Source organism: Coffea arabica, chromosome 2c, assembly GCF_036785885.1.
Source record: "Coffea arabica cultivar ET-39 chromosome 2c, Coffea Arabica ET-39 HiFi, whole genome shotgun sequence".
Classification (NCBI taxonomy): domain Eukaryota; kingdom Viridiplantae; phylum Streptophyta; class Magnoliopsida; order Gentianales; family Rubiaceae; genus Coffea; species Coffea arabica.
In genome coordinates, this window is record NC_092312.1 from 7,784,950 (window position 1) to 7,807,005 (window position 22,056).

A 22,056-nucleotide genomic window follows, 5' to 3' on the forward strand; every position below is an offset into this window, starting at 1 on the left:
AAGATTTTCATTTAACGCAAGCATGTTCATGCTCCCCACGTATGACTGGAAAACCGCCGCATTTAAGCCATGCAATAATCTAGACTGAAGCAAAATAGAAGCCTTGTTAATCCTCCTAACTATAGCATTACTGACGACCATTCTCACTTAAAAACCGTTGATTACAGGTATAGGGCACTGAGAACCGCCTTAAAATCCATCCTTTCGTCATCATGAAAACATGTCAGAACATGTAATCCTGCCAACAAAAAATAAATAAAAATTGGAACAAGTCTTTTAAGTTTCTGATCTACCAATTTGAGACCAGGGCAGGTTGAACTTGGGAGCTTCATTTCCTTGAGCAAAACATCTTTGTGGGTAACTTGAGAACTTATGAGAAGGCAAATGGCTGCCACTTCTAACGGCGACAGCGGAGGTTGTATCTCTTTGTAATTGAAGTTGTTTCCACTGAATTTTCTCCGACCTCTTCACGACATACGTAGTCAGGGTCCTGCAATCTGTCTACATCATCAGGTAAATCAGTGTCGACCCATGAAGACCAATCCACCTCACTATCAGCATCCGTGTCCCTTGATAATTCTCTCTCTTTTTGCATCCAATTGACCTTCTCCATCAGTGATAAAAGCATTTGATGGTTCAGCACTTCAAAGTCTCTAAATGAATGAATGTCAAAGAATCAATGATATAAATCAGCAATTTATATTCCAGAATGCATTTCTTTTTGTTTTTTTGTGTCAAGTTTCAACTGATACCTGTAAGTGTAGATGGCACATCCGAGTTGAAGTAGCACTAGAGCCCCGGAGAGGAATCTAATCAGAAATATCATCTCTCCTTGCTTTTCAATATCATATGATGTCCAACGGATTATCAGTAATTCAATCAATAATGTGATGCTCAAACCTGAAACCAAATGTGGAGTAAAAGCTAGGTGACTAGCTAGCATTTAAATGCAGTCCAGGTCTTGAAAAAAAAAAAAAAAAAACTAGCTTACCTATATAAACCCTGTGCCTCACATTGTATGTCTGTTTTGTGCTTGTGAGCATGTAAAGAAGAAAGAAGGATAACGTATAAACCACAAAAGCTTTAATCATTCGTGATTCCAGTAGCATGGCGTTGTGCAAGGCGAAAAGTTTATCTAAGGCAAGGAACATGCTTGCTTGCTTTGATTCAAAAGCTTCCTGCAATGCAATGTTGAATAAATCTCGAAATTGATTACACCACGACTAGAAGTAAAACAAGAACTAATTAGAGATTTCTTACCTGGGCTGCTAATATCGTCTTTGAATTCGCAACAAGGTGGTCATGAGCTTGTTGAAGCTGTTTTTGCCGCTGAAGAAGCTCGTCCTGCTGTCTATGCCCAAATTCTGCCAACTTTTCCAAAGTTCCCCTATAAATATATGAAGAAGAACAATAAGCAACTTCCAGGTTTTGTTTACATTACGTTTAACCCGAATTTTGTAAGAAAGAGCTTTGAGTATGTTACCTGCTCTCTTCAAGTGCCTTGGACTGAGTCTCTGTGAGAAGATGAAGCCCGCTGAGAGCCATGGATTGTCCGTCTAAAAGTTGTTTTTGCTTTTCTATAGAACTTTCGGCCATATTACCAATATCATCAGCTTTAGTCTGTAGAGTATTCATCTTAGAGGACATTTCATCTCCTACCCTACTAATCTCCTTCTCTATTTCAACTGCTTCATCTCTTAAGTTAGTGATCTCTCGCCCTAAATTAGTATAAGAATCATGAAGCATTGCCATTCCCTCGTCAAGATTCTCTTTCATCTTTACTTGACCATGGCTCAACTCTGCCTGAGAAGCCGCAATTGCCATAGACTGCTCGTGAACTGCTTTGGAATAATTGAGCACAAGATTTACATGATTCTCCACGTCCTTTGAGGCTTCTGCCAATTGTTGAGTTCTTAGATCAACATTAGTCAATGCATCATGAACATTTTTGGAACTTTGCAGCAGTAGCTCGCCTCTCTCCTCTATGCTTTCTAACTTTTCCTCTGCATATTCAGCTGATTTTTTCAACTCATTTACCAGCCTCTCCGTTTGATGCCTGAATGCTTCAATTCTGCAGCACCAAAATTTGAACAAAAGATATCAGTTTTTCTCTTCCTACGTCTTCAACCTATGAAGCTATCAAGTTTAAATCTCGCATAAGAAAGTAATGGAAAGACACTTACTGCAATTGATGGCAAATTGAGTTGGTTTCAAGATGATACTCAAGGTAAATTTTGACAGCATCTTGATCCACTTGTTTAAGACATTTCTCCACCAATGATGCTTTATCACAATAAGGCAATGGAGACCTTCCGGAGTGTTTCAAAAAGCACTCAGTAAGATGCCAGGCAAATCTATTCCTAGACTCTTCATCGGCAAGGCTCCTTGAACATCCAGTAAACAAACTTTGGTAAGCTTTTTGCCAGCATGAACTAGGAGCGGCCGCAATCATCTTGTTCCTAGCATTTTCAACAAGCTTGATTCCTCTTTGGCTGTTAAATGGTTCCATGGAGAATTCAGCAACGGAATCTTTAGAAAACATCATATTCTCCCCTAATGGTGTCCCTTTTGCATTGTTACTCTCCTTATTTGAAGAGAAAAACCAACCCCATGATGAAGAAACTTGCAAAACCATAATCAGAAACACCATTGACAACCAATTATAATTAAGCTTATGACAATCACGAGTCATCATGGCTTTTCAATTAACCTCTGCCAGCGACCTGCAATTGAACAGTTGGTAAATAAAGCCAAGTCAATTAACAAGATGCCTTAGTTTTGTCAGCGAATCGTTTCCGCAAAATTCTTGCACCATCTGTATAACCGGGTGAACTTGCATATATATAGGAGATAAGGGATAGTGGGAAAAAAGAAAGATGGTAGCGCAAGAAACTTGGCGCTCAAGTTTAAAACAACTCCGATGGTCCCATGAGATTGGAAGTTTTCATGTCCATCTGGAAATAAAATCTATTTACTAAATTTTGTGATAGAGAACAGAACTTAAAAAACTAACAGAAAACCATATTCTTTACCGAAAAGAAAGCGACGTATTGCACTTTTGCTTCAAGTCAAGTAAAGATTATTTGTAAAAAATAAAAATGCAAGTAATCACCTAAACTATAAAGAAGGAAACAAAACCTTGAGTAAAGGATGAAAGCATCAGACGACATAAAATCAGAGAAAAGGGTCAGAAGGATGATCACATAACCTGATGTAGACGTGGATTATGATTATGGTTTCCAGTAATATATGTTCTTTTCTGGAAACTGTTTTTTTTTCAACTTTGAACCATTTTAACAACAACCATTGTCTTTTTATGCATCCCTTGGCCTATTATCGTATGAATTATGGTAGCTTTTCAAGCACTCGATTGCAGCGGTGGTGAAGGGGTGTCGCAACTCGCAACTGCTGGTGGAGGGAGGTGAAGGTGCGACGTTTAGAGTTACTTAAAAAGCATTACCTCAGTTTCCAAAAAAAATGTCATACAGTTATTATGTTGCCATATTTTATTCCAGCAAAAATGGAAGACGAAATGCAGAAAAAGGAAAGAAGGCAAAAGGGGGTTATATCTGAATCTCTTGGTTTCTTTGTCTTGAGTACCATGAAGCGAGTCGACTGAGATTGCCATATGAAAATCAACATTTTCATGATATTTAGCTTTTGAACACTTGAAATCGAAAAGTTCAAATTTGGAAGTAAATAGGGGGTCTTGAAACCGACAGTTAATACCAGAAAGGGAACGGAAAATTTTAGTTACTTCTTTTTTTTTTTTAACAGAATTTAACAATCGCTTTTAAGGACTTTTTTTTACAAATAAAAAAAAAAATCACCCAAAAACATCTTGAACGATCAATACGGTTTGTTTTCCCTTTTTAACTACTAATAGCCCCATAGTTGTTAAATTCTGGACTCTCTAGTGATCCTACATCCAGATTTACTAATTAATTTAGATTGATTGTATTATCCATTTTAACCATGGTGGCCTGAATTTTAATGCTCTTCGCGTATAATGATAGTAACTACACATTTTGGTATGATCTTAAGATTCAACAATTCCCATTGATAATGCTTTCATATGATGTCCAAAACGATCCAGTGCAGAAACTCAATTTTTAAAACCTTGCTAATATATACCTTTCTCCAGTGTTGATTTTTTAGGGGTGATTTTTGGTTTTCATTAATTTGTCAAAAATATAGTTATACTAATTTTAATTTTGTACCATAAAATTGGTCAAAATAGTATGCCAGAAAGGCAATCAGATGTGCTTGGGAAAATAGATCAGCAACTTTCCGAAATAGCGGAAGAGGTGGAAAATGTAGAAATATAAATAAAATTCTTTGTAACAATAGTCAACAAGCCTCTGTTTAAATCAGAGAAAATTTTGCGTGAAAAAAAGATGAGTGTCCGTAAAAAGAAGTTCTCTAGCAATGCATTGCCAGAGATTTAATAAGGTCGACACATTCATATTTTTCTCTTTTTCAAGGTTAAAGAAGTTGTGTCCTACTTCACTCACTTTCTTCATTAGACATCAATTTTGGCAAAAAATATATATATATTCCTTCATATACGTCTTAAGAATTCTTGAACAAATATATTTACTTTCACAATTTCCAATATTCATTAGATTTAAGTTTTGTTGTTTGCTATTGTGCTCTTTCATATTCTACAGGGGGTATTTGCATGGTTAAATTATATGATCTTCTATCAGAAAATCTAGGAAAAATCGTTCAAAACGTCCCTCATATTTTATAAAATAACTTTTTTCGTCACTTACTTTTAAAAGTGTAATTTTACGTCCCTTACAAATTTATATTGAGCAAATTTAGTCCCTATCTAGATTTACAAATGGTCGGGATCTACCATGTGCCTTGCACATGATCATATTTTAGGGGTAAAATGGTCAAATATATCTCACATAATTTGATTTATAGTCTCTCACATTTCACAAAATAAATTTTTTCCTCCCTCATATTGTACAAAATAAATTGTTCATCCCTCACATTTTACAAAATGAAAATTTTAATCCCACATTGATCATGTGTACAATAATCTTTTCTTATTTTTAAAAACTCATATACATATCTATTTTATTTCAACTGAACAATACAAATAGCATGTAATATATCTCTATTTAATTTCACCTGAAAAAGCTAATTGTAATTGTAGAAGAAATCAAATACAGATATATTACATGCTATTCGTATTGGTCAGGTGAAATCAAATAGATACATACATGGGTTTAAAAAAAAAAGAAACTATTCATACACTTGATCAATAAGAGATGAAAAAATTCATTTTTTGAAATGTCAGGAACGAAAAAATTCATCTTGTAAAATATGAGGGATGAAAAAATCGAATTATGTAAAATTTAATTTGACAATTTTGCCTTTCAAAAATGATCACGTGCAAAGCACGTGATGAATTCCGGCAAAAATTAGTCAAAAATCTAGATAGAGACCAAATTTGACCAATGTAAATTTGTAAGGGACATAAAATTACAACTTTTAAAAATAAGGGATTAAAAAAGTCAATTTACAAAATATGAGGAACGTTTTGAACGATTTTCCCGAAAATCTATTCATGCAGTGAAATTGGATTTCAATATGATATGCCGGAAGCATTGGATTGATATAAACATGAATTGCATATTTCTCTGTTACATGCGTTTGCACAAACATATCTTCGAACCCCCATGAAACAGGAATAAACAACCAAGAGATCAAAACAGAGAGAGAGACAGCATGATAAGAATTTCACCTTAAGGAAGACTAATAAAAATAAAAAACAAAATACAAAACTGACAAAAAAAAGTACTCCATGTTTTGCAAATAGAAAATCACACCCTGCAACAATTTACCCTTCCTTTAAAAAAAAAATAAGTTAACTGGTGGGGGGTTTTTTTTTTTTTTTCTTAAGAAGAGAACACAGGTATATATTGCCACGTTGCATTAAAAGATGAGTCTGCATTGCATCGTTTGCCATCAAAATTGCAGTGTGTTCGGATAGAGACTTCTTTTAAGAAGGCTTGAAGCGGTGGCATCCTTTCAGGTCTTGAGAGTTGATATTGGGACTGAACTTCTATCTGTCAACAAGAAGAAAACTTGATTATACTTCTTCAATTAGCAACCTGGAGGCCTCCAAACAAAGTAGTACCGTTAACAGATGGATGAGGTCATTACTGCATCCAGTCCACCAAATTTTCTAAGAGCTCATTTATCCGAAAAACAAGGGTGAACGATCACAAGTACTACTTCAAAAGGCTTTTGCTTCCTAGAATTAACAACGGGTTCCTGAACCCGTGCAGTCGAATTGCTAATGGCTATGCAACCGAATAAAGAAGACAGAACGATCTTCCGAGAGTCCATCTTTTCTGGTGCCTCATCGACTCTCAAAAGGTGCAGGTAAATGGGAATCTTATTACTCTGCAACACCCAGTGGACTGCATAGACCAACGAAAGATCCGTTTTCAGTTTGGCAGCCAGAAATAGAAATAGAAATAGAAATAGAATTGCTCCAGCTCAGGAAATCTGGACTCTCGTAGCCTTCAAAAGTTTCATGCTAGAAACCATACCCGTAAATCACCCTAGAGTATTTTTTTCGCTTGACCGGCAGCATGCCCCAAGAGACGAGGCACAGCGACCAAAGATCTTCTGATTTGTTTCTTTGGTGGTTGCGAGCATTGGAATAGGCATGATTCAGCAAAACCAACCGACTTAAGCAAATCTACAAGTACTTGTACAGAAATGTGAACCAAAAGAACAAAGATGGACAGCAAAATTATATTATGCGCGGTTGCTAATGTCGCAATCATTCATCTTCTTGCACAAATCTGGAAAACCCAGAATCAACAATACAATAAATAATTTTACAAGGTCTCCCATCATCTAATATACCTAAAAATAGCCAAAATGGGAGCAAGTTTCAAGAAAGAAAGGACAACATTAATCATCATGGTGATAAGAAGAAAAAGGAACGGAAAACAAATGTTAAACACACATCTATACCCTCTATACATCCCCACCCAAAATCTTATGCGTCCCTAGATTACAATCAAATGAAGGTAATACGTACTTCCTCAACCCAGTGATGGGTCTGCATGAGAAGGATGCCGGTCTGAAAACATAGACACCTGCATATATCTTGCCTTTGTTCTTGTAACGAACCGCATCATTACAACTACACATACATCATGTCACTGCTAGATTCTTTTGCTGCTCCTGCTCAACCTCATGACAGCACATGCCACTAAAGGGTGTTACTGTTTAGCCCAAGCAGAGGTGCATCTTTTGCTTAACTTCTGCTAGTTGTAGATTCTAACGGGCTTCTCATATGTATGTCGGTTCTGCATTATCAAAATATCTTACTACCATGTCTTTCAAGCTTTTTAAAGCAGAACACAAAGTGGCATTGAATAAATTGGTCAACAAAATGAAAAGCAGAACGCAAAGTTGAATTTGACAATAAATTGGCTGACAAATGAACACAGTGATTTCAAAATTGAACTCATGAAAAAGTTTAACCACCAGCAATTGGGCTGGTGGCCAGGGGAAGAGGGTTGAAGCCCTTCCCTGCTGATTCGTCAGGAGATCGATCCCCTGGCCAGTCAGTTGGGGTGGAAGGGAATTGGTGAGGGCCAAAGGGGTTAAAAAAAAAAAAGGCTTACGATCTGTATCTTAATTCCTTCATGTTGGAGTATATACCGTCAAGGAAAATAAAGAAAAGCATAAGCAGAAATAAATGCTATGGATTTCAATTTGGAAGATTCATTGAAGAACCCCACCTTTCTATGACTTTAAGGCCCCCCAATTTCCAAAAAAGTAGTTTTCGCATAAGCTCAAAATTCATTGCAGAACCCCAATTTCCAAAAAAGTACTTTGGAAGATAAAAGCATTTTTAACATGTTTGGTGAGCATCATTCCAAGAACTTAGGAGTAGAGCTTTTGGTCATTAAAGCACTATTGGCATAAGCTCAGAATTGGTGCTTTTAGAGCATCTTTTATGTTTCAACAAATAAAAAATTAACTAACAGTTTTATTATAAATTTTAAACTAAATGAAGAGATAAATATACTTTAGCATTTCAAAATTACGTATCATCAAACAGAAAACTACTTGTGCAAGTATGCACCCAAACAATATGATTGGGCACTTGAGTAAGTACTTTGACAGAAACCTCTACTAGTTGAAGTGCTTCTTGTAAGCCATCGCAATGCCAAACGGGCCCTAAGTAATAGAGGTATCCTGGACTTCATTAGGATGGAAACATTTGACTGGCTTCTCGCAAAAGTTTCACTGGCAATTGAAAAAAGGCATTTTGTAGAATTGTATACCTGATTTGCTGCATAAGACCTTTTGGGAGCATTGTCAGAGTGCTCCAACCCAAGGTACTGTTCCCAAGCACCATAGACATCTCTCCTCTGTGATACAAGATACAATCAAGAAGCACGGAAGAAGAACATACCACAAAAATTAGATGAGAGAGATGTGGATATATGAAAAAATATTTAAGTGCATTAGACAGCACAGCGAAAAATCTATGTACCTGGAAACGAGTGGAGACAATGTCAGAGTCCTGAAGGTACTCAGGACGACCCAACGATAGAAAAGCAAACTTCCACTGTAATGTACATCCATAAACAGTTTTAGACAGGGAGAAAATGGAGCTTAGACATCATTTCAATTCTAATCCTAAAAGATATTCAGTAAATCAGGAACTCGATTGTCATGCTGCAGTGACAGTAATTTGCAATCTAAACAGAATTACCTTTATGAACTCCTCATCTGGGACCTGCAACTTTTTCTGTATGCGTAATTTAACCTCAGCTAAAGTCTCACCTTCATGAATGACTAGAAAAAAAGGTTCCCCGAAATTCTGTACCTGCCGCAGAACACAAGAACAATGAACAAGTCCAGTTGAATGTCATAATATACTAGTCAGCATAAATTTCAAATTCCAAACAATTGTTATTAGGGTGAGCCAAAAAAATCTGCATACCACTTGGTTCTGAGACGTGTCTTTCATGAAGTGATAAACATGAATCAAGCGATCATGAGGCCCAAGATTTTTCTCCTCCTCAGGAATCTGCAGTTTTTTTTTGGGGGGGGTGGGGGGTGACCACAAGTGAAGCTATAAGGTAAAGTCCTAAAGATATCACAAACAAATTAAGCCAAAGCTGCATATTAGCCAGGTATACAAGCCAAACAAACATCCCAAATTGAAAAAAGAAAACAAAATTCAGGGTAATCCGAATGCATAAAAGAGAGAAAGGACAAGTCTACAAAGGAGGGCATGGCATTACTGCAAAGCAACTAAACCAAGAAGAACTTAATCTCCAGCCTTCTCCTCCTTCAACATGGAGAGTAACATACTTGAATCCGTTATCAAATCACAACATGAAAGAATTTCAGATTTTCAGACACTCGGTTTCTATCAAAGAAATAAAGCAAATTGGATGAAAAGTTCCAAGATTGCTATTTAGACATTTACTAACAGAACAAGCTGCTCATCCAGAGTCGTTATTGATCAGGGATCATTCATATCACCAAAGTAAATGTAACACCAATTCAACCCAAAACTCAGTAGTTCAGCTTTTTTATTAGGGTTGAGGATCCAACTTTCCAAGAAAAGTATAACCTAACCTCCTCAGCACGTAGAGTCCAGTATTGATCATTTATATTCTCAATCTTTTCATGGAGCGGGAATATCTGCCCAAAACAAAAATAAAAAGAGTTGAGTATCAAACATGAAGAGGCTGAAGATAAATTTCAGATACTGCTTTTAGCAATCAGTTATCTTTACATATCTGAAAAGCAAAAAACAAGTAAACCTATGCAACCCTTAACTGGTCTATCCAGAGGCAACCAGAAAATTTTACAGATGTTACTTTGTTACGGTGCCAACTTAACTAGGATTCTTTCTTTAGGCACCATAAAATGTTAACCCACAAGTGTTAATTCATGAATCATGAGGAAGGAACTTTGGCAACACCGTACAGCACCAAATCATTTTAAAAAAATACAATGGATATATGAAACGAAGAGGGGGTGAAAAGGATGACAGTGGCCCTAATTGAGGTTTACTCTACCAACAATGATATCCAAACTCTCAATTCTCACCTTCTAATACCTTATCAGTAGTGGCGAAAACCAAAAAGGACCCATACCTTGTAGATCTTATGATAGAAGACCTCCAGCAATCTTAGTTCTGCATCCGGATGAGACAACTCAACCTGTTCCATGACACATTAGAATATGAGAAAAATCTTTCCCTCACTGCACACACAAAATTTTTATTATTTTGGAACATCCTAGTTAAAAAGGACAAATTTCCCTTGTTGATTCAAACAATCATAAATTCTTTTCATGAGGTCACTTAACTGCTTTCCAAGTTAAAGAATGGTAAATGGCCTGCCAATTGCTGTTGGACATGACATATATCATAATAACTAGGGTATTTGGAGGAAAAAGGAGTAAAAGAAACCTTAATGTGGAAAAATAGCAGAAAAAACAGCAGCTCTTACCTTTGTCTTGATATCATTAATGACATCCCCCACCGTGCTTTGTTTTGGCAACCTGATTGTATGAATAACTACCTGAAACCAGTTGATATAATATTCAATCACACTGCAGCGTGAAAATGCACTCTTAAATCAGAAAAAAATCACAGGAAAATCTACATGTAGAACTCACTTCTTCCTTGGTAGCATGATGAAAAGCAACTTTGAGAGTTTTCAGGCCTTGAAGTTCTGGTAAAGGAATATCCAGTACCTCATAGTACAAGATATCAGAGGTCTATAGGACAACCGAATGGGAAAATGTATCAGACAATCCACTAAGCTAAACACTTGAAATATGGAGGTTACACCAAATACACTTCTGCAATAGAACTTGTTAAGTACCTGATTATAATGAATTAGCATGTCTGTAAGATGTTCTACTCCCCTGTACTTTATTGGTTGGGGTTTTGGTTGTTGTGAATAGCAGTTATGCGAGGTAAGCCTAATTTTAGATGGGTCATCCAAGCTAAGATGACGGGCAACACTTTCTACAACTTCATCATAATTATTTTGCTTTGACCTGGATGTTAAAGAAAATAATATAAAGAAAGTGCCATAACAAAAGTTAATAACCAGCAATCACAATTATGAAATGACTAGCCAATTGGAAATAAACATACAACTCAAGGCAGAACTCGTCCTCCTTAGGTTTCTCCAGTGAGCGAAAGCGCACAACCTATGGCCATTAGACAATTTAAGTAAAACCTTAGAATTGGTTCCAAAAATATAAAATACTGTAGAAGAATTGGCAGCAACAGATAACATCAAAACAGGAAGCCACTTTCATTGTTAGGTTAACAAATTGCAAAATGTATAACAAGATTTAACATAAAACAAGCACCAATTTAATGTCTAAATTATCAGAAGTGTAGTTATGCAGAAACTTTAAAGTTGATGATAGTGCTGTTTCCAAGTAAATGCTGCCAGTATTGAATAATTGCTCAAGCAGGAAACCAAGAAGAGCAGTCCAATCATTTATGTTTTATTATACCCAAAAAAAAATCCACATGTAAATGGTTTGAGATTTACCTGTCGGTTATGCACATATTCCAGAAATGAAGGGATGTCAGGATAACGACATTGATCAATATTTTGACCTTGAAGTGATTTTTGGAAGCAAATTATGTCCCCATCTTCAAGCTGTGAGAAAGGAAGAATCAGGTTGAGTAAATTAACATTACAATAACAGAACAGAACCATCAAATAGCACAGCAAGAAGGGAATGGCAAAAGAGATTGTAAATATCAACAGAACAGATGGCAGATACCTGACTGCCCCGAAAATTCAGCTTCTTGTCGATGTGTTCGCACATGACATTAGGTTCAAATTTTATTTCCTGGACAGAAATTCATCATATGTTCGCAATATTTAGGAACCTGAAGAAATTTTATTGAACACAAAGAGAAGTAAGAGTTCACCTCAAAGAGTTCAATTTCTTCATCAGGAGCGAAGCCAGCCAATTCATTCAGCTTGCCCAATATTTCTATTGGCTTACCGCTGGCTTTTACAAAGAGCCGTCCAACATAACTGGCATCACAAAGAGAAGCAACAGTAAGCACATCCAAAGGCAACAGAGCTAGATGCTACATCAGGAAAGATGCGATACTTATAAGAGAAACCAGATGAAGGTACCAAGAGCCGTATATGGAGAGCATTAATGAAATATTTGGTATTGATTTGGCCTTACGAATCTTTTGCATAATAATGAGTCTGCTTCTTCTTATAGCGAAAGTTATCTTGTCTATCTCCTATGTTACCCATAATATGTGCAAGTATCGACACCAAAGGTGCAGATTAACTTAAAAGTAGACAATATTATCCTAATGCTCTAAATTTTTAGTGCAAATCAAGGGGAACGTTCCTACTTGTAGTATTTACTGCAGCCAAGCACCCAAAAAAAAGGTGTGTGAAATATTTGTCTCAAAATAATTTATTCATACCGCAATTCCTCTTTGAAAGGATCATAAAGTTTGAAAAACAAAAGAATCTCATCCTTAGCTTTCTCAGGTAAAGGAACAGGGTGCAAATCCTGCAACACAGCATAGCATAACTCAATTAAAGCTCATAGCACAAAGCTCATAAAATGCATAAGCAAATATATGCACAAAATTGAAGTAAACACAAAAGACAAGCTAATGACAAATTACCAGGCCCAAGTCTACTTCCAAAAACAGTTTTAGCTCCGCATTATTTGCTTTATTTGATACCTCTCTCAGTTGCCCGACCTACAAACATTTGAAGAGTATGAGCAGAAGGCAACTGAGGCAATAATCACCAGCAAACACCTATAACAGACTTACCACAGACAACTAATAAGGCATACAAGTAACACAAGTTCAATATAATAAGCATTGTTATCCTGCTTCTTGTAAGGCCAGCAATGAACCTGTAAATTGTAATCTTTCCTTTCCTATCAATGTTGTTTACTTCTTCTTCTTCTTCTTCTTCTCTTTTTTTTTTTTTTTTTTAATGATGTAAACTGCATAACCTAAAATTCTAGGCAATCTTAAAAAGTGAAAAGAACTCAATTTACCAATCACATGACACACAAATTAACTAGCACTATTTCAAGAACTTCTCTAATTTCTACACTTGCACACAACTGCTATCTTCTCAAACAATCAAGTGAAAACAGACAAATGAGCGCATCACATGGGAGCCTAATTATATATATATATAGACACACACACACAGATAGATACATAGATAGAGAAGCAAAAAGTTGAAAAGCTACTCACAGATTGACCCTCTTCATGAACTGTCAGGGGTCGGTTTGGACGGTATGTATGGTTCTGGCGCTTTGCCCATAGCCAGAAACGCTGACATTGCACTGGAATACCAAACTCCTTTGCAACTTCTTCCTGGATGTTGACTCAACAGTTAAAAGCTGAATGTAGCAATCCAAAAGATACTAGTTGTGAAGTTGACAATACCCATGAAGTAAATAAAATTCCTCTATAGGTTTAACCATTGGCATAATCTTGACATCCTGAAGTTGTCCATATCCACAAGGTTACAGAAGATTTAACCGTTTTGTCCATATCTCAACATCATATATTGTCTCCTTTTAAGCTCAAAAGGCCATAGGTCTAATTAATATTAAGCATTTAATGTTGGCCACTAAATGCCATATGATGTCTTATCAGCACATGAACCAAATTTAGACAGTGCTACAAACTTATGTGAATTGATACTACTACAGTTTAAAAAAGCTTAGTATTCAGTAACCTTGACACTGCAAATCTATGCAGACAATAGACCTGCTGAAGTAACTCGATTTGGCCTACTATTACAATTCTGACACTGGTAAAAGGTATAGAGTTTAGTATGAAGTGGTTTTTGGTCTAATGCTTGATGTAAAATGTGAAATTCACTTTCCTTTCATCTGGGACAAGGAGTTAGTTGTTGACTTACTTATCAACCAGACACTTAAGCCCAGTTAACCATGAGGAAAATTGTGCCATCTATATATACTTGGCTATTCTACTAATAAACAGATTTACAAAGTTCAGATGTAAAAGAGAATAACTGCAATCTTTTTAACACATCAAACCCTGAAGAAAATTCACAGTTTTATGAATTCAACTGGACCACCAGTCAAGCAGCACAACAATCATTTAAATGTAAGCGAGAGAGTACCTTGAAAAGGTTAAAAGCCATCTGTTTCTGAATCCGGAAACAACGGACCTTATCATGATCAACCAGATCAAAATATATATCTCTTCCAATTTGCTCAACTAAATCCTCATCCCGAGCAACCTAAAAGGATAAGAATTAGTGCAAGGAAATCTAAATTTCAGCAAATAAAAGGTATGGCCCATCAGTGAACCTTAATTATTGTATAGAGGTGTGCCTCTGCTTTTTCCTTTCTCTTCTGTTCCTTTTCTTCTTGTTCTTTCTTCAGCCTTATCTGATATGCAAAGTAGTAACAATTAGAAAAGGAAGGAACCATATAAACTTGAATAACCATTGGAAATTATTTACACTACCCTCAGGTGTTCTGCAATATCCTTCTCATCCACATTACAGATTATCTTCTCTTTGTCGCTTTCACGTATGTACACAAGCATATATGCATTTGAATACTTTGTAAATTTGAATGGTGAGTTGTTGAACCCAGGATTCGTCTGTGGTAACTGTGGCACACAAACAGAGTACAGCGACAGACAGCAAGTTGTATCATAATCAAATTACTTAGGCAGATAAAAACCGAGTACATGACCTAGAGAATATACCTCTTCCTCACCACCATACTGCTCTTCCAATGCCCTCTTCATATCCTCTTTTGTTACACGCTCATCATCAAATTTGAACCTTATCATTAATAAAATAAATTGGCAAATGAATTAAAACAGGAAAAGATCACCCCAAAAAAGAAAAGGCCTAAATTTGTTACATAGAAGCTAAGAAACAAAAGCCACTGTATATAATGACGCAAAGCTACAATGTTGAGCAAATTCACCACAAAAATGGCAAGGCGCAAGTAAAACATGTCTAGAAGTACATGTTACATGGCAATTTTAACAGTAGCAAGCATTTATATTCGCATACAAATATAAAGCAACACATTGATAACCTACTCAATTGATGAAATTTAATAAACAAGAACATAAAGGACTAAATGCATCCGGGTAAAATGTATATCAAGCAGTAAAAATATAAGAGGAATTAACTGCTATAAGAGTTCATACCACTGATCCGAGAGCGTTGGCCTGATGTATGCATAATAATGTCCACCATGAACTCCTCCACTATGAACTAACACACTAATAAAACAAAATATTCAGACAAATTCATCCAAGACCCAAAAGTACCAGTAACTAGTCAAAGAAAGAACGTAGCATGATAAATCAATGCAATGTACCATGTCTACTGTTAAGTCAAAAACAGTCTCATAAATATTTAACTTGACCAATATGGTTGCTCCATCAAAAAGTTATTTCCACAATCAAAGGTAAATATGGAAACATGACTTCTATAGCTGACACCAAGAAATTTGATAAAACAATATAGCAATTTCAATATTTAAATTAGGGCTTCATCGATGATTCCAACAGCACATAAATCTTCATGTTTTTAAGGCCACAGCAACAGCACAAGGAATTTAGAGTAAAAGTTCTGTTTTGTCTTTTCCTTTTTTGGAAGAGAGAGAGAGAGAGAAAGGAGAGAGAGTAAAAGAGGACGGATGAAAACAATAGAAATTTCTGTGAAAGGATCACCAACTTTTATGAGAAAAAATTAATCATTTTAAATGATCAGAAATACTTTGGACTAGAGCCTTAAGCAACATGGAGGCAACAGATGATTGGCAGTTCAAATGGGCTCATAAGATCAAGATCCTGTAATTCATGACAAAGGGTTTTGCAGGAGCTATAGATGCCATGGAAAACCAAAAAGGAACAGAAAGATACCTGTGAAGAGTGTAGAGGTTGCGAACACTCCTATCAGCCTCGGGAGATAGATACTTTCCATTCTCCCTATCAAGGTCTAGTTGCAAAGGGAACTCATATCGATCATTTATCTGTTTACCATTAGCAAGTGAGTAAAAACAGTGAAAATTAACCATTACATCTCAAGGAGAAATTAGATCAATAATTCTTTGACATGATGCAGAATTTCCCATCTGCCCGCAGTTAAGGGACAAAACCCCAGATACATTGACAAAAAGTGAAAGTCAGGAGGTTATTCAATTTTCAATAATGAAATATCAGTCTAAAATGAAAGATATCCAGAAAGCAGATAAGGAAACAAGTCAACAAAATCTTCATGAAAAATCACATGCATGTATCTTGAAAAGAGATATTCACAGCCACAAAAAATTGAGGGGAAGAAGTTATGTAATCCTTCTAAAGCACTATGCATTAGCATAAACACTTTTAAGATGCAAACAATCTGCAGAAAATGATAACTGTAGCCATGTACTAAAACTACCAAATTACCTAAAATATTGTTTTAAAACTTACTATGACCCAAGTAAATCATAATTCTTCAATGACACTAGTATAAACAAGAGTAAGATCATCAAAATGAAGGGTGATAGCTGATAACAGTAACAGTGGCAAGAAAACTGTGACGTTACACATATAACATCTCTGAACACTAAGAGAAAAAAAACCAAGAAAGTTATATCAATACAACAATAATTCTAAACATGTCAGACTCAGTTCAAAAGCTACGTAACGGAGTTAACTAAACTCACCTTTACCATGGTATCCCGTATGAAGTCATACTCAAATCGCTTTAACTGAAGCTGAAGAACAGGAGGGAAGTCAATGAACAAGACACCCTTCCTCGCATCCTGGAAAGCCAATAGCAGAAAAGCTCTAATAAAAAAGAATAGAGTACAAATCTATACAAAATCTCAGGAATATATAATAACCAAATCTAAATAGCAATTAGGTCAAATTTGATTAAGCCATACAATATATCAAAATGTTGCATTTACAACAAGAAGAGGAGTTGTTTCTCCACTATAAGGCATCCAGGCAGGCACGAAAATGCTTTTACCATCTTTAACTGCATGGTCCTGAAAAAAGTTATTGTTCCATATATTTCCTTTTATTTCTATTATGAGAATGCAATCTTAAGCTACCATGCTTGAAAAGCATTTACAATCAGATCCACCCCAACACCCATAAAAAGGAATGAACGAGAATCAACCTGCAATCCATACTGTTCTGCATGATATTTGTTATCGCCTTCTAGGCGTTCCACTTCCACATACTTGTCAAAAGATGCATAAACATCCCGACAGCCTTTGACATCAAGTTGAAGATCTGATACAATATATAAGTCAGTAAACTGCAGATTTTTTCTGAAACTGTAAGACTAAAAAGCTTACAATCCCTACCATAAAAAGATTCTTTTCTTGTCGATTTGTAGTCCACATTAATACATTCAATGTAATTCATGTGGTGCCCTTCAAATAACTGCTGAATTGTACCCTCCACCACAGTTCCCTGAGCATGAACACCACATCACTTAGCTAACAAGAACGCATGTACAGATACTGACATCCTAAGAGTTGCAACATTATTCTGCAATCCTAAAACTAACCTTCATTTTGTCTTCAAGCTTCTCACAAAGAACCCTATTGAGTTCTTGAACGTCATGCTGCATGAAAGAGTCATACGTATCCCACCCAAAAGACTTGGTTAGCTCTTTTGTTGCAACACTGGTGTCACTGTACTGAAGCTTATAGAACAAACTCTGCAAAGCCAAAGGGATACTCCCTGATGGCATATCGTTCTCAGTTGTTGGCATGTGGTACACAGCCTGAAACATTAAAAGGATAAGGTTTTCTTCTCAAATTTGCATCAAAAGAACAAACAAATGTTAGAGTAACGTCACCGACCTTTCTGAAATAAGGAATGTGATAAAGAGTTTGGAGAAGAGAGTTCATGTAGCAAGTAGCTCCCTGATTCTTCAGCCCAACATAACCTGTCTCCTTTTTTGAGTCATGAGACCAATAATCAACCACCCTACGAACAGCAACATCAGCCTCAACGACACATGTATCATTGAAAAGATAACCTCTTCCAGGGTCATACAATTCGCTAAGCGGCATGAATGAAGTGAAACCCCAGTCACTTTCCCTGACATTAAATTGGTGTTGTGTATCTGAGGAATAGAATTTGCCATAGTTAACTCAAATGGATAGCTCCAAAACCCAATCAAGATGTTACAATACATTTGGAATATTTTCAGATATGATGGCAAAAAGTAAGAAACGTCTAACCCTACAATATTCACAAGAAAGCACCAGTAGATTGGTATCAACAAAAAATGCTTGGACAGAGTCATGTCAAGGAACAAGTAACAAGAAACTTGAAACCAGAAAACTACAAAGCAACAATGATGTCAGAAAAAATGCTATTTTGACAACAAGAATGCCTATATCTAAAGTTCAGCAGGAACAACTTCATCCTTTTGTTGGTGCTTAAAAAATAATGACAAATTTTTAACAAAAGAAAAATTAAACTCCGTAAAGTTTCACACAGCTAAGATTTTAATCAGTATCAATTATTTGACTAAACATATAGATAAAGGGTTAAAATCATGTGTGATAACCCAACTAAAAGATTCAAAGCAAACAAAACACTGAAATTTATTGCCAATGATTTCAAGCAAGCTGGTTCTTATGGAACGAAAAAGTCACGAGCACAGTTGTCCCATGCTGGTAACTCAAGTTCAAGAGGAATCAAAGAATCCAAAGCTGAAATCAAATGAGGCCATTTTGCAACATGAACCCATGACCGACCAGCCTTGCATCACACTTAATACCCTGAGCTCATTCTCTTGGAGTCATTCATCAACCACAAAGATTTGGAGAAACATCAAAGTTGAGCATCAAAAGCAACAGACTAAAACAGGTATATTCCAAACACAAGAACGAAAGCACTATCTCCAAGTGAGGTCAAAAAGTTCCACGAGGCAAGACGCAATGTACATTTGACCTATTGTTATCATGTTCCACTACTTAGCATCTCCCATAAAGTATTGCACCATGATGACCAAAAAAAGAAAAATTATTCAGCATAACAAAACAAGTTACCATCTGGCCGTACAGTGGAATATCCATTCATTTAAACTAAAAGATTGGAAAAAAGAAAAGTCTAGATTTTTTACACTCAGGACAGATGATCATGTAGAAAAGTGGAGCAAAAACTGAGATGTTTAAAATCTTCAGACTTTGAGAGATTAAGACTACCATGAATCCCCAAGTATTACGCTACCTTTTTTTCATCTGCTCTGTAACACTGCTACTTGATAATGAAAACAAATTGCAAATTGGCAAATACCAACCAAATAATCTACCTTTTCTTACTGTGTACTTGTTATGAATTTGATTGATCACAGCTAAGCTAAACTGGGCATATCTACTCCAACCATATGGCAAAGTTGCAGAATCAGCAACATCCAGATACATTGATAAATGGTCAACATTATTCCCTTTTGGGAAAATAAGCACACGCCTGCGAACCACAACATGACAAACAGGAATTCCAAGAATTAGTCGTCACCATATAAGTCAAACCCTACCAAAAACACCTCAACATGACTCCACAAGAAAAATTACACGTTCCAAGGTAGACTACCATTTATATCCTCCCACGAAGAAGATTTCTGAATACAACTTCTTCACATTCAACCTTGAAAAGTTCTCAATTGTCCACGTAAACCGAGCTGACGGTGGATCATCTGCAGCCTGTGCATCAACTGTACTCGTAGCTTCAGCTGGTGCAACTAAAAACAATTCCAACCAACAAAAATTATTCAAAAAAATCGTTCAAAATGACGTTCATCATTCGAGTAAAACTATTAAATTCTTGAATACAAATACAAGCAAAACCTAACCTCTGCAACAACCGACAAATAGGAAATTTTAAAAGAAAAAAGTGTACAATCACGTGTTAAATAGGTACATGCGGCAATACCTTCCATTGGTTGAGGGCCTTCAGCTGGGAAATCAGAATGAGGGACTAGCATCTCGTCGTCCTCTGGCTGAAAAAAAAGAAAAAGAAAAGAAAAAGTGAATTCCTGGATCTGATAAAGCTACACACTGTTTACCAATCGAAAAACCTAAAATTCAAAGCATTGTCGTAATTAAGCTACAAATTTGAGGTCAATTCTTGAAAGACACCAATCACCCATCTTCTGAAGAGCACCAAAATTATCCTCACACGAAGATCGAAATTCCCCAAACAGTAACTCCCGCAAAGCTCATTAGTTAAAATAACAAAACAGCCAAAAAAAAGTAAAAATAGAGCAAATTCATAAATTCACATCTACAAGTATCGATACACTTTCACACGCACGGTCCTGGACACATAAACAGTATAGATAAGCAAAGAGGAAAAGGGGAAAAGGAAATACTTCCATTGGCGGAGGAGTCATTAGTGTCATGGGCGAAGATTGGAGGCCGTACGATCGGCTAATTGGAGGAATTGGGGGTGGAGGCGATCGATTGGGAAGAGGAGGACTGAGAGCGAGACTTGTCCTCTTTACAGGGCGGAAAGAGGAGGGGTGACTGACGAGGGGAGACCGGTGGCGTCGGGGTGGGTTTAAATCTGGAAGGGCAATTTGGGGATTTCAGAGGACTTGGTATTTCCAGGTTTCCTACGGCGTCAGAATAGAGAGCAGGCACAGACTAAAGGGGTAGAGCTTTGATTATGAAGAAGAGAACCATCATATGTTACGTTTTTTCTCTTTTAGAAAATTACTGCGGGAAAATGCGGTGAAATTTCTAAACTGCAATTTGGAGTGTTTGATCAATATTAATGGATTTACAGGTGTTCCATGACAAATAAGGAAAGCAACAAGAAGGAAGTAAATTACTAGTTGGCTGATGTTCGTCCCTTAAAACCTCTTTTGCATTGCAATTGTGTGTTTGAGTTAGCATTCTATTCTATTGTGGTATTAGTTTAAAAGGGTGAATTTGGTTTCAATTAATTTTAGAGAAACCAAAAAGGGAAATAGAAAAACATTAAAAGAAAGTTATTAATATGGGTGTGATTGGGGCTTTATTTGGATGAAAGATTTGAAGAATAGAATGATTGTTTCTAACCAGTATTAAGTACTATTTGATGGAGTATGAAATTTTTTCCATATTCTGATTTACGTCGAGTGAAAAAAGAAGTGTGTGTAAAATCATTGTATATTTTTAGTATTTAGATTTGGAATAATCTAGCATGAACATGAGCAAAAGACAAATATCAAATATCCATTTTCTGGCATTTTTGTGATTGTATAGGTAATGTCCAACCCTAATCAACATCTAAGACTAAAAGATGAATCAAATTAATTCATTCTCAAATCAATTTCGATTCACTAAGAGTTTGTTCGAGTTTGATTTACTAACTAATCAAACTAAAATTGAACAACGTTATGTGCTTGGTAAACTTTCTAACTTGGCTCGAATTTAGCTTGATTATCATGAAATTATAATTTATAGTTAAAAAAATACTCGAGCTCAATTCAATAAAATCTCATTCGAGATTGCCAATTCGGTAAAAGTTCATTTGGGTTTGCTTTGATAAATTGAAAAATCAAGTTTGAATACAATTTCAAATTCATTAGAATAATCAAACAAAATTGAACGCCATAATATTCAACTTAATTAGGCTCATTTCTACTTGTCAACATCACATAATGCATCGCCATCCCTAGAAATGGCTTGCAAAAATGTAATTGCTTTTGAAATGTTTTAACGAAATGACAAAATTATCGGTACTTGAATCGAAAATGATTTCAGATTTTTTCTCCCTATTTTACTATTCACATGCCACTTTATTTTTCGTACAAAACATTATTAAAACCATGAGTGGTACCTTAGGTGCGTATTATGATAAAAAAAATTTTGAAAAATAAATCATTTATGAATTTCCAATACAAGAAAATTATGTTAGAATGAAATATAGCTTAAAATTAAAAAAAAAATCTATATAGGCAATTTAGGTGAATAATATTTCGTTTGGCTTTATATCTTTAATTCTTTTCT

General features: G+C 35.9%; 2 protein-coding genes and 1 long non-coding RNA gene across 5 annotated transcripts; all 3 read right to left on the reverse strand.

The window, feature by feature from the left end:
* Positions 1-85: 85 nt before the first annotated feature.
* On the reverse strand, positions 86-2,791 carry LOC140034989 (protein GAMETE EXPRESSED 1-like). The gene is made up of 6 exons (XM_072074049.1): positions 2,184-2,791; positions 1,484-2,071; positions 1,261-1,387; positions 992-1,178; positions 753-900; positions 86-653 (listed from the first exon to the last, which is right to left on the reverse strand). Exons 1-6 carry the CDS (start codon positions 2,693-2,695, stop codon positions 398-400), a joined length of 1,818 nt encoding a protein of 605 aa, XP_071930150.1. The 5' UTR covers positions 2,696-2,791; the 3' UTR covers positions 86-397.
* Positions 2,792-5,936: 3,145 nt separating this feature from the next.
* Positions 5,937-6,305, reverse strand: LOC140034990 (uncharacterized). The gene is made up of 2 exons (XR_011838883.1): positions 6,181-6,305; positions 5,937-6,083 (listed from the first exon to the last, which is right to left on the reverse strand). It is a non-coding gene; the product is annotated as an uncharacterized lncRNA (long non-coding RNA).
* A 492-nt stretch (positions 6,306-6,797) lies between these two features.
* LOC113725604 (ubiquitin C-terminal hydrolase 12-like) lies at positions 6,798-20,721 on the reverse strand. Of its 3 annotated transcripts, none has more exons than XM_072074051.1 (33): positions 20,433-20,721; positions 19,994-20,060; positions 19,655-19,802; positions 19,374-19,531; positions 17,911-18,176; positions 17,613-17,831; positions 17,407-17,515; positions 17,217-17,332; positions 16,756-16,854; positions 15,968-16,077; positions 15,248-15,322; positions 14,792-14,870; positions 14,546-14,692; positions 14,386-14,466; positions 14,196-14,315; positions 13,295-13,417; positions 12,704-12,781; positions 12,497-12,585; positions 11,975-12,083; positions 11,824-11,892; positions 11,586-11,696; positions 11,177-11,232; positions 10,899-11,076; positions 10,690-10,791; positions 10,521-10,592; positions 10,164-10,229; positions 9,640-9,705; positions 8,996-9,082; positions 8,765-8,878; positions 8,543-8,617; positions 8,331-8,417; positions 8,162-8,223; positions 7,286-7,343 (listed from the first exon to the last, which is right to left on the reverse strand). In XM_072074051.1, exons 1-32 carry the CDS (start codon positions 20,460-20,462, stop codon positions 8,179-8,181), a joined length of 3,351 nt encoding a protein of 1,116 aa, XP_071930152.1. In that variant the 5' UTR covers positions 20,463-20,721; the 3' UTR covers positions 7,286-7,343; positions 8,162-8,178. The 3 variants fall into 3 exon arrangements, with proteins under 3 accessions (XP_071930154.1, XP_071930152.1, XP_071930151.1); XM_072074050.1 differs by having other exon boundaries at positions 8,765-8,872; positions 20,433-20,602; XM_072074053.1 differs by lacking the exon at positions 8,162-8,223 and having other exon boundaries at positions 6,798-7,343.
* Between the last annotated feature and the right edge of the window lie 1,335 nt (positions 20,722-22,056).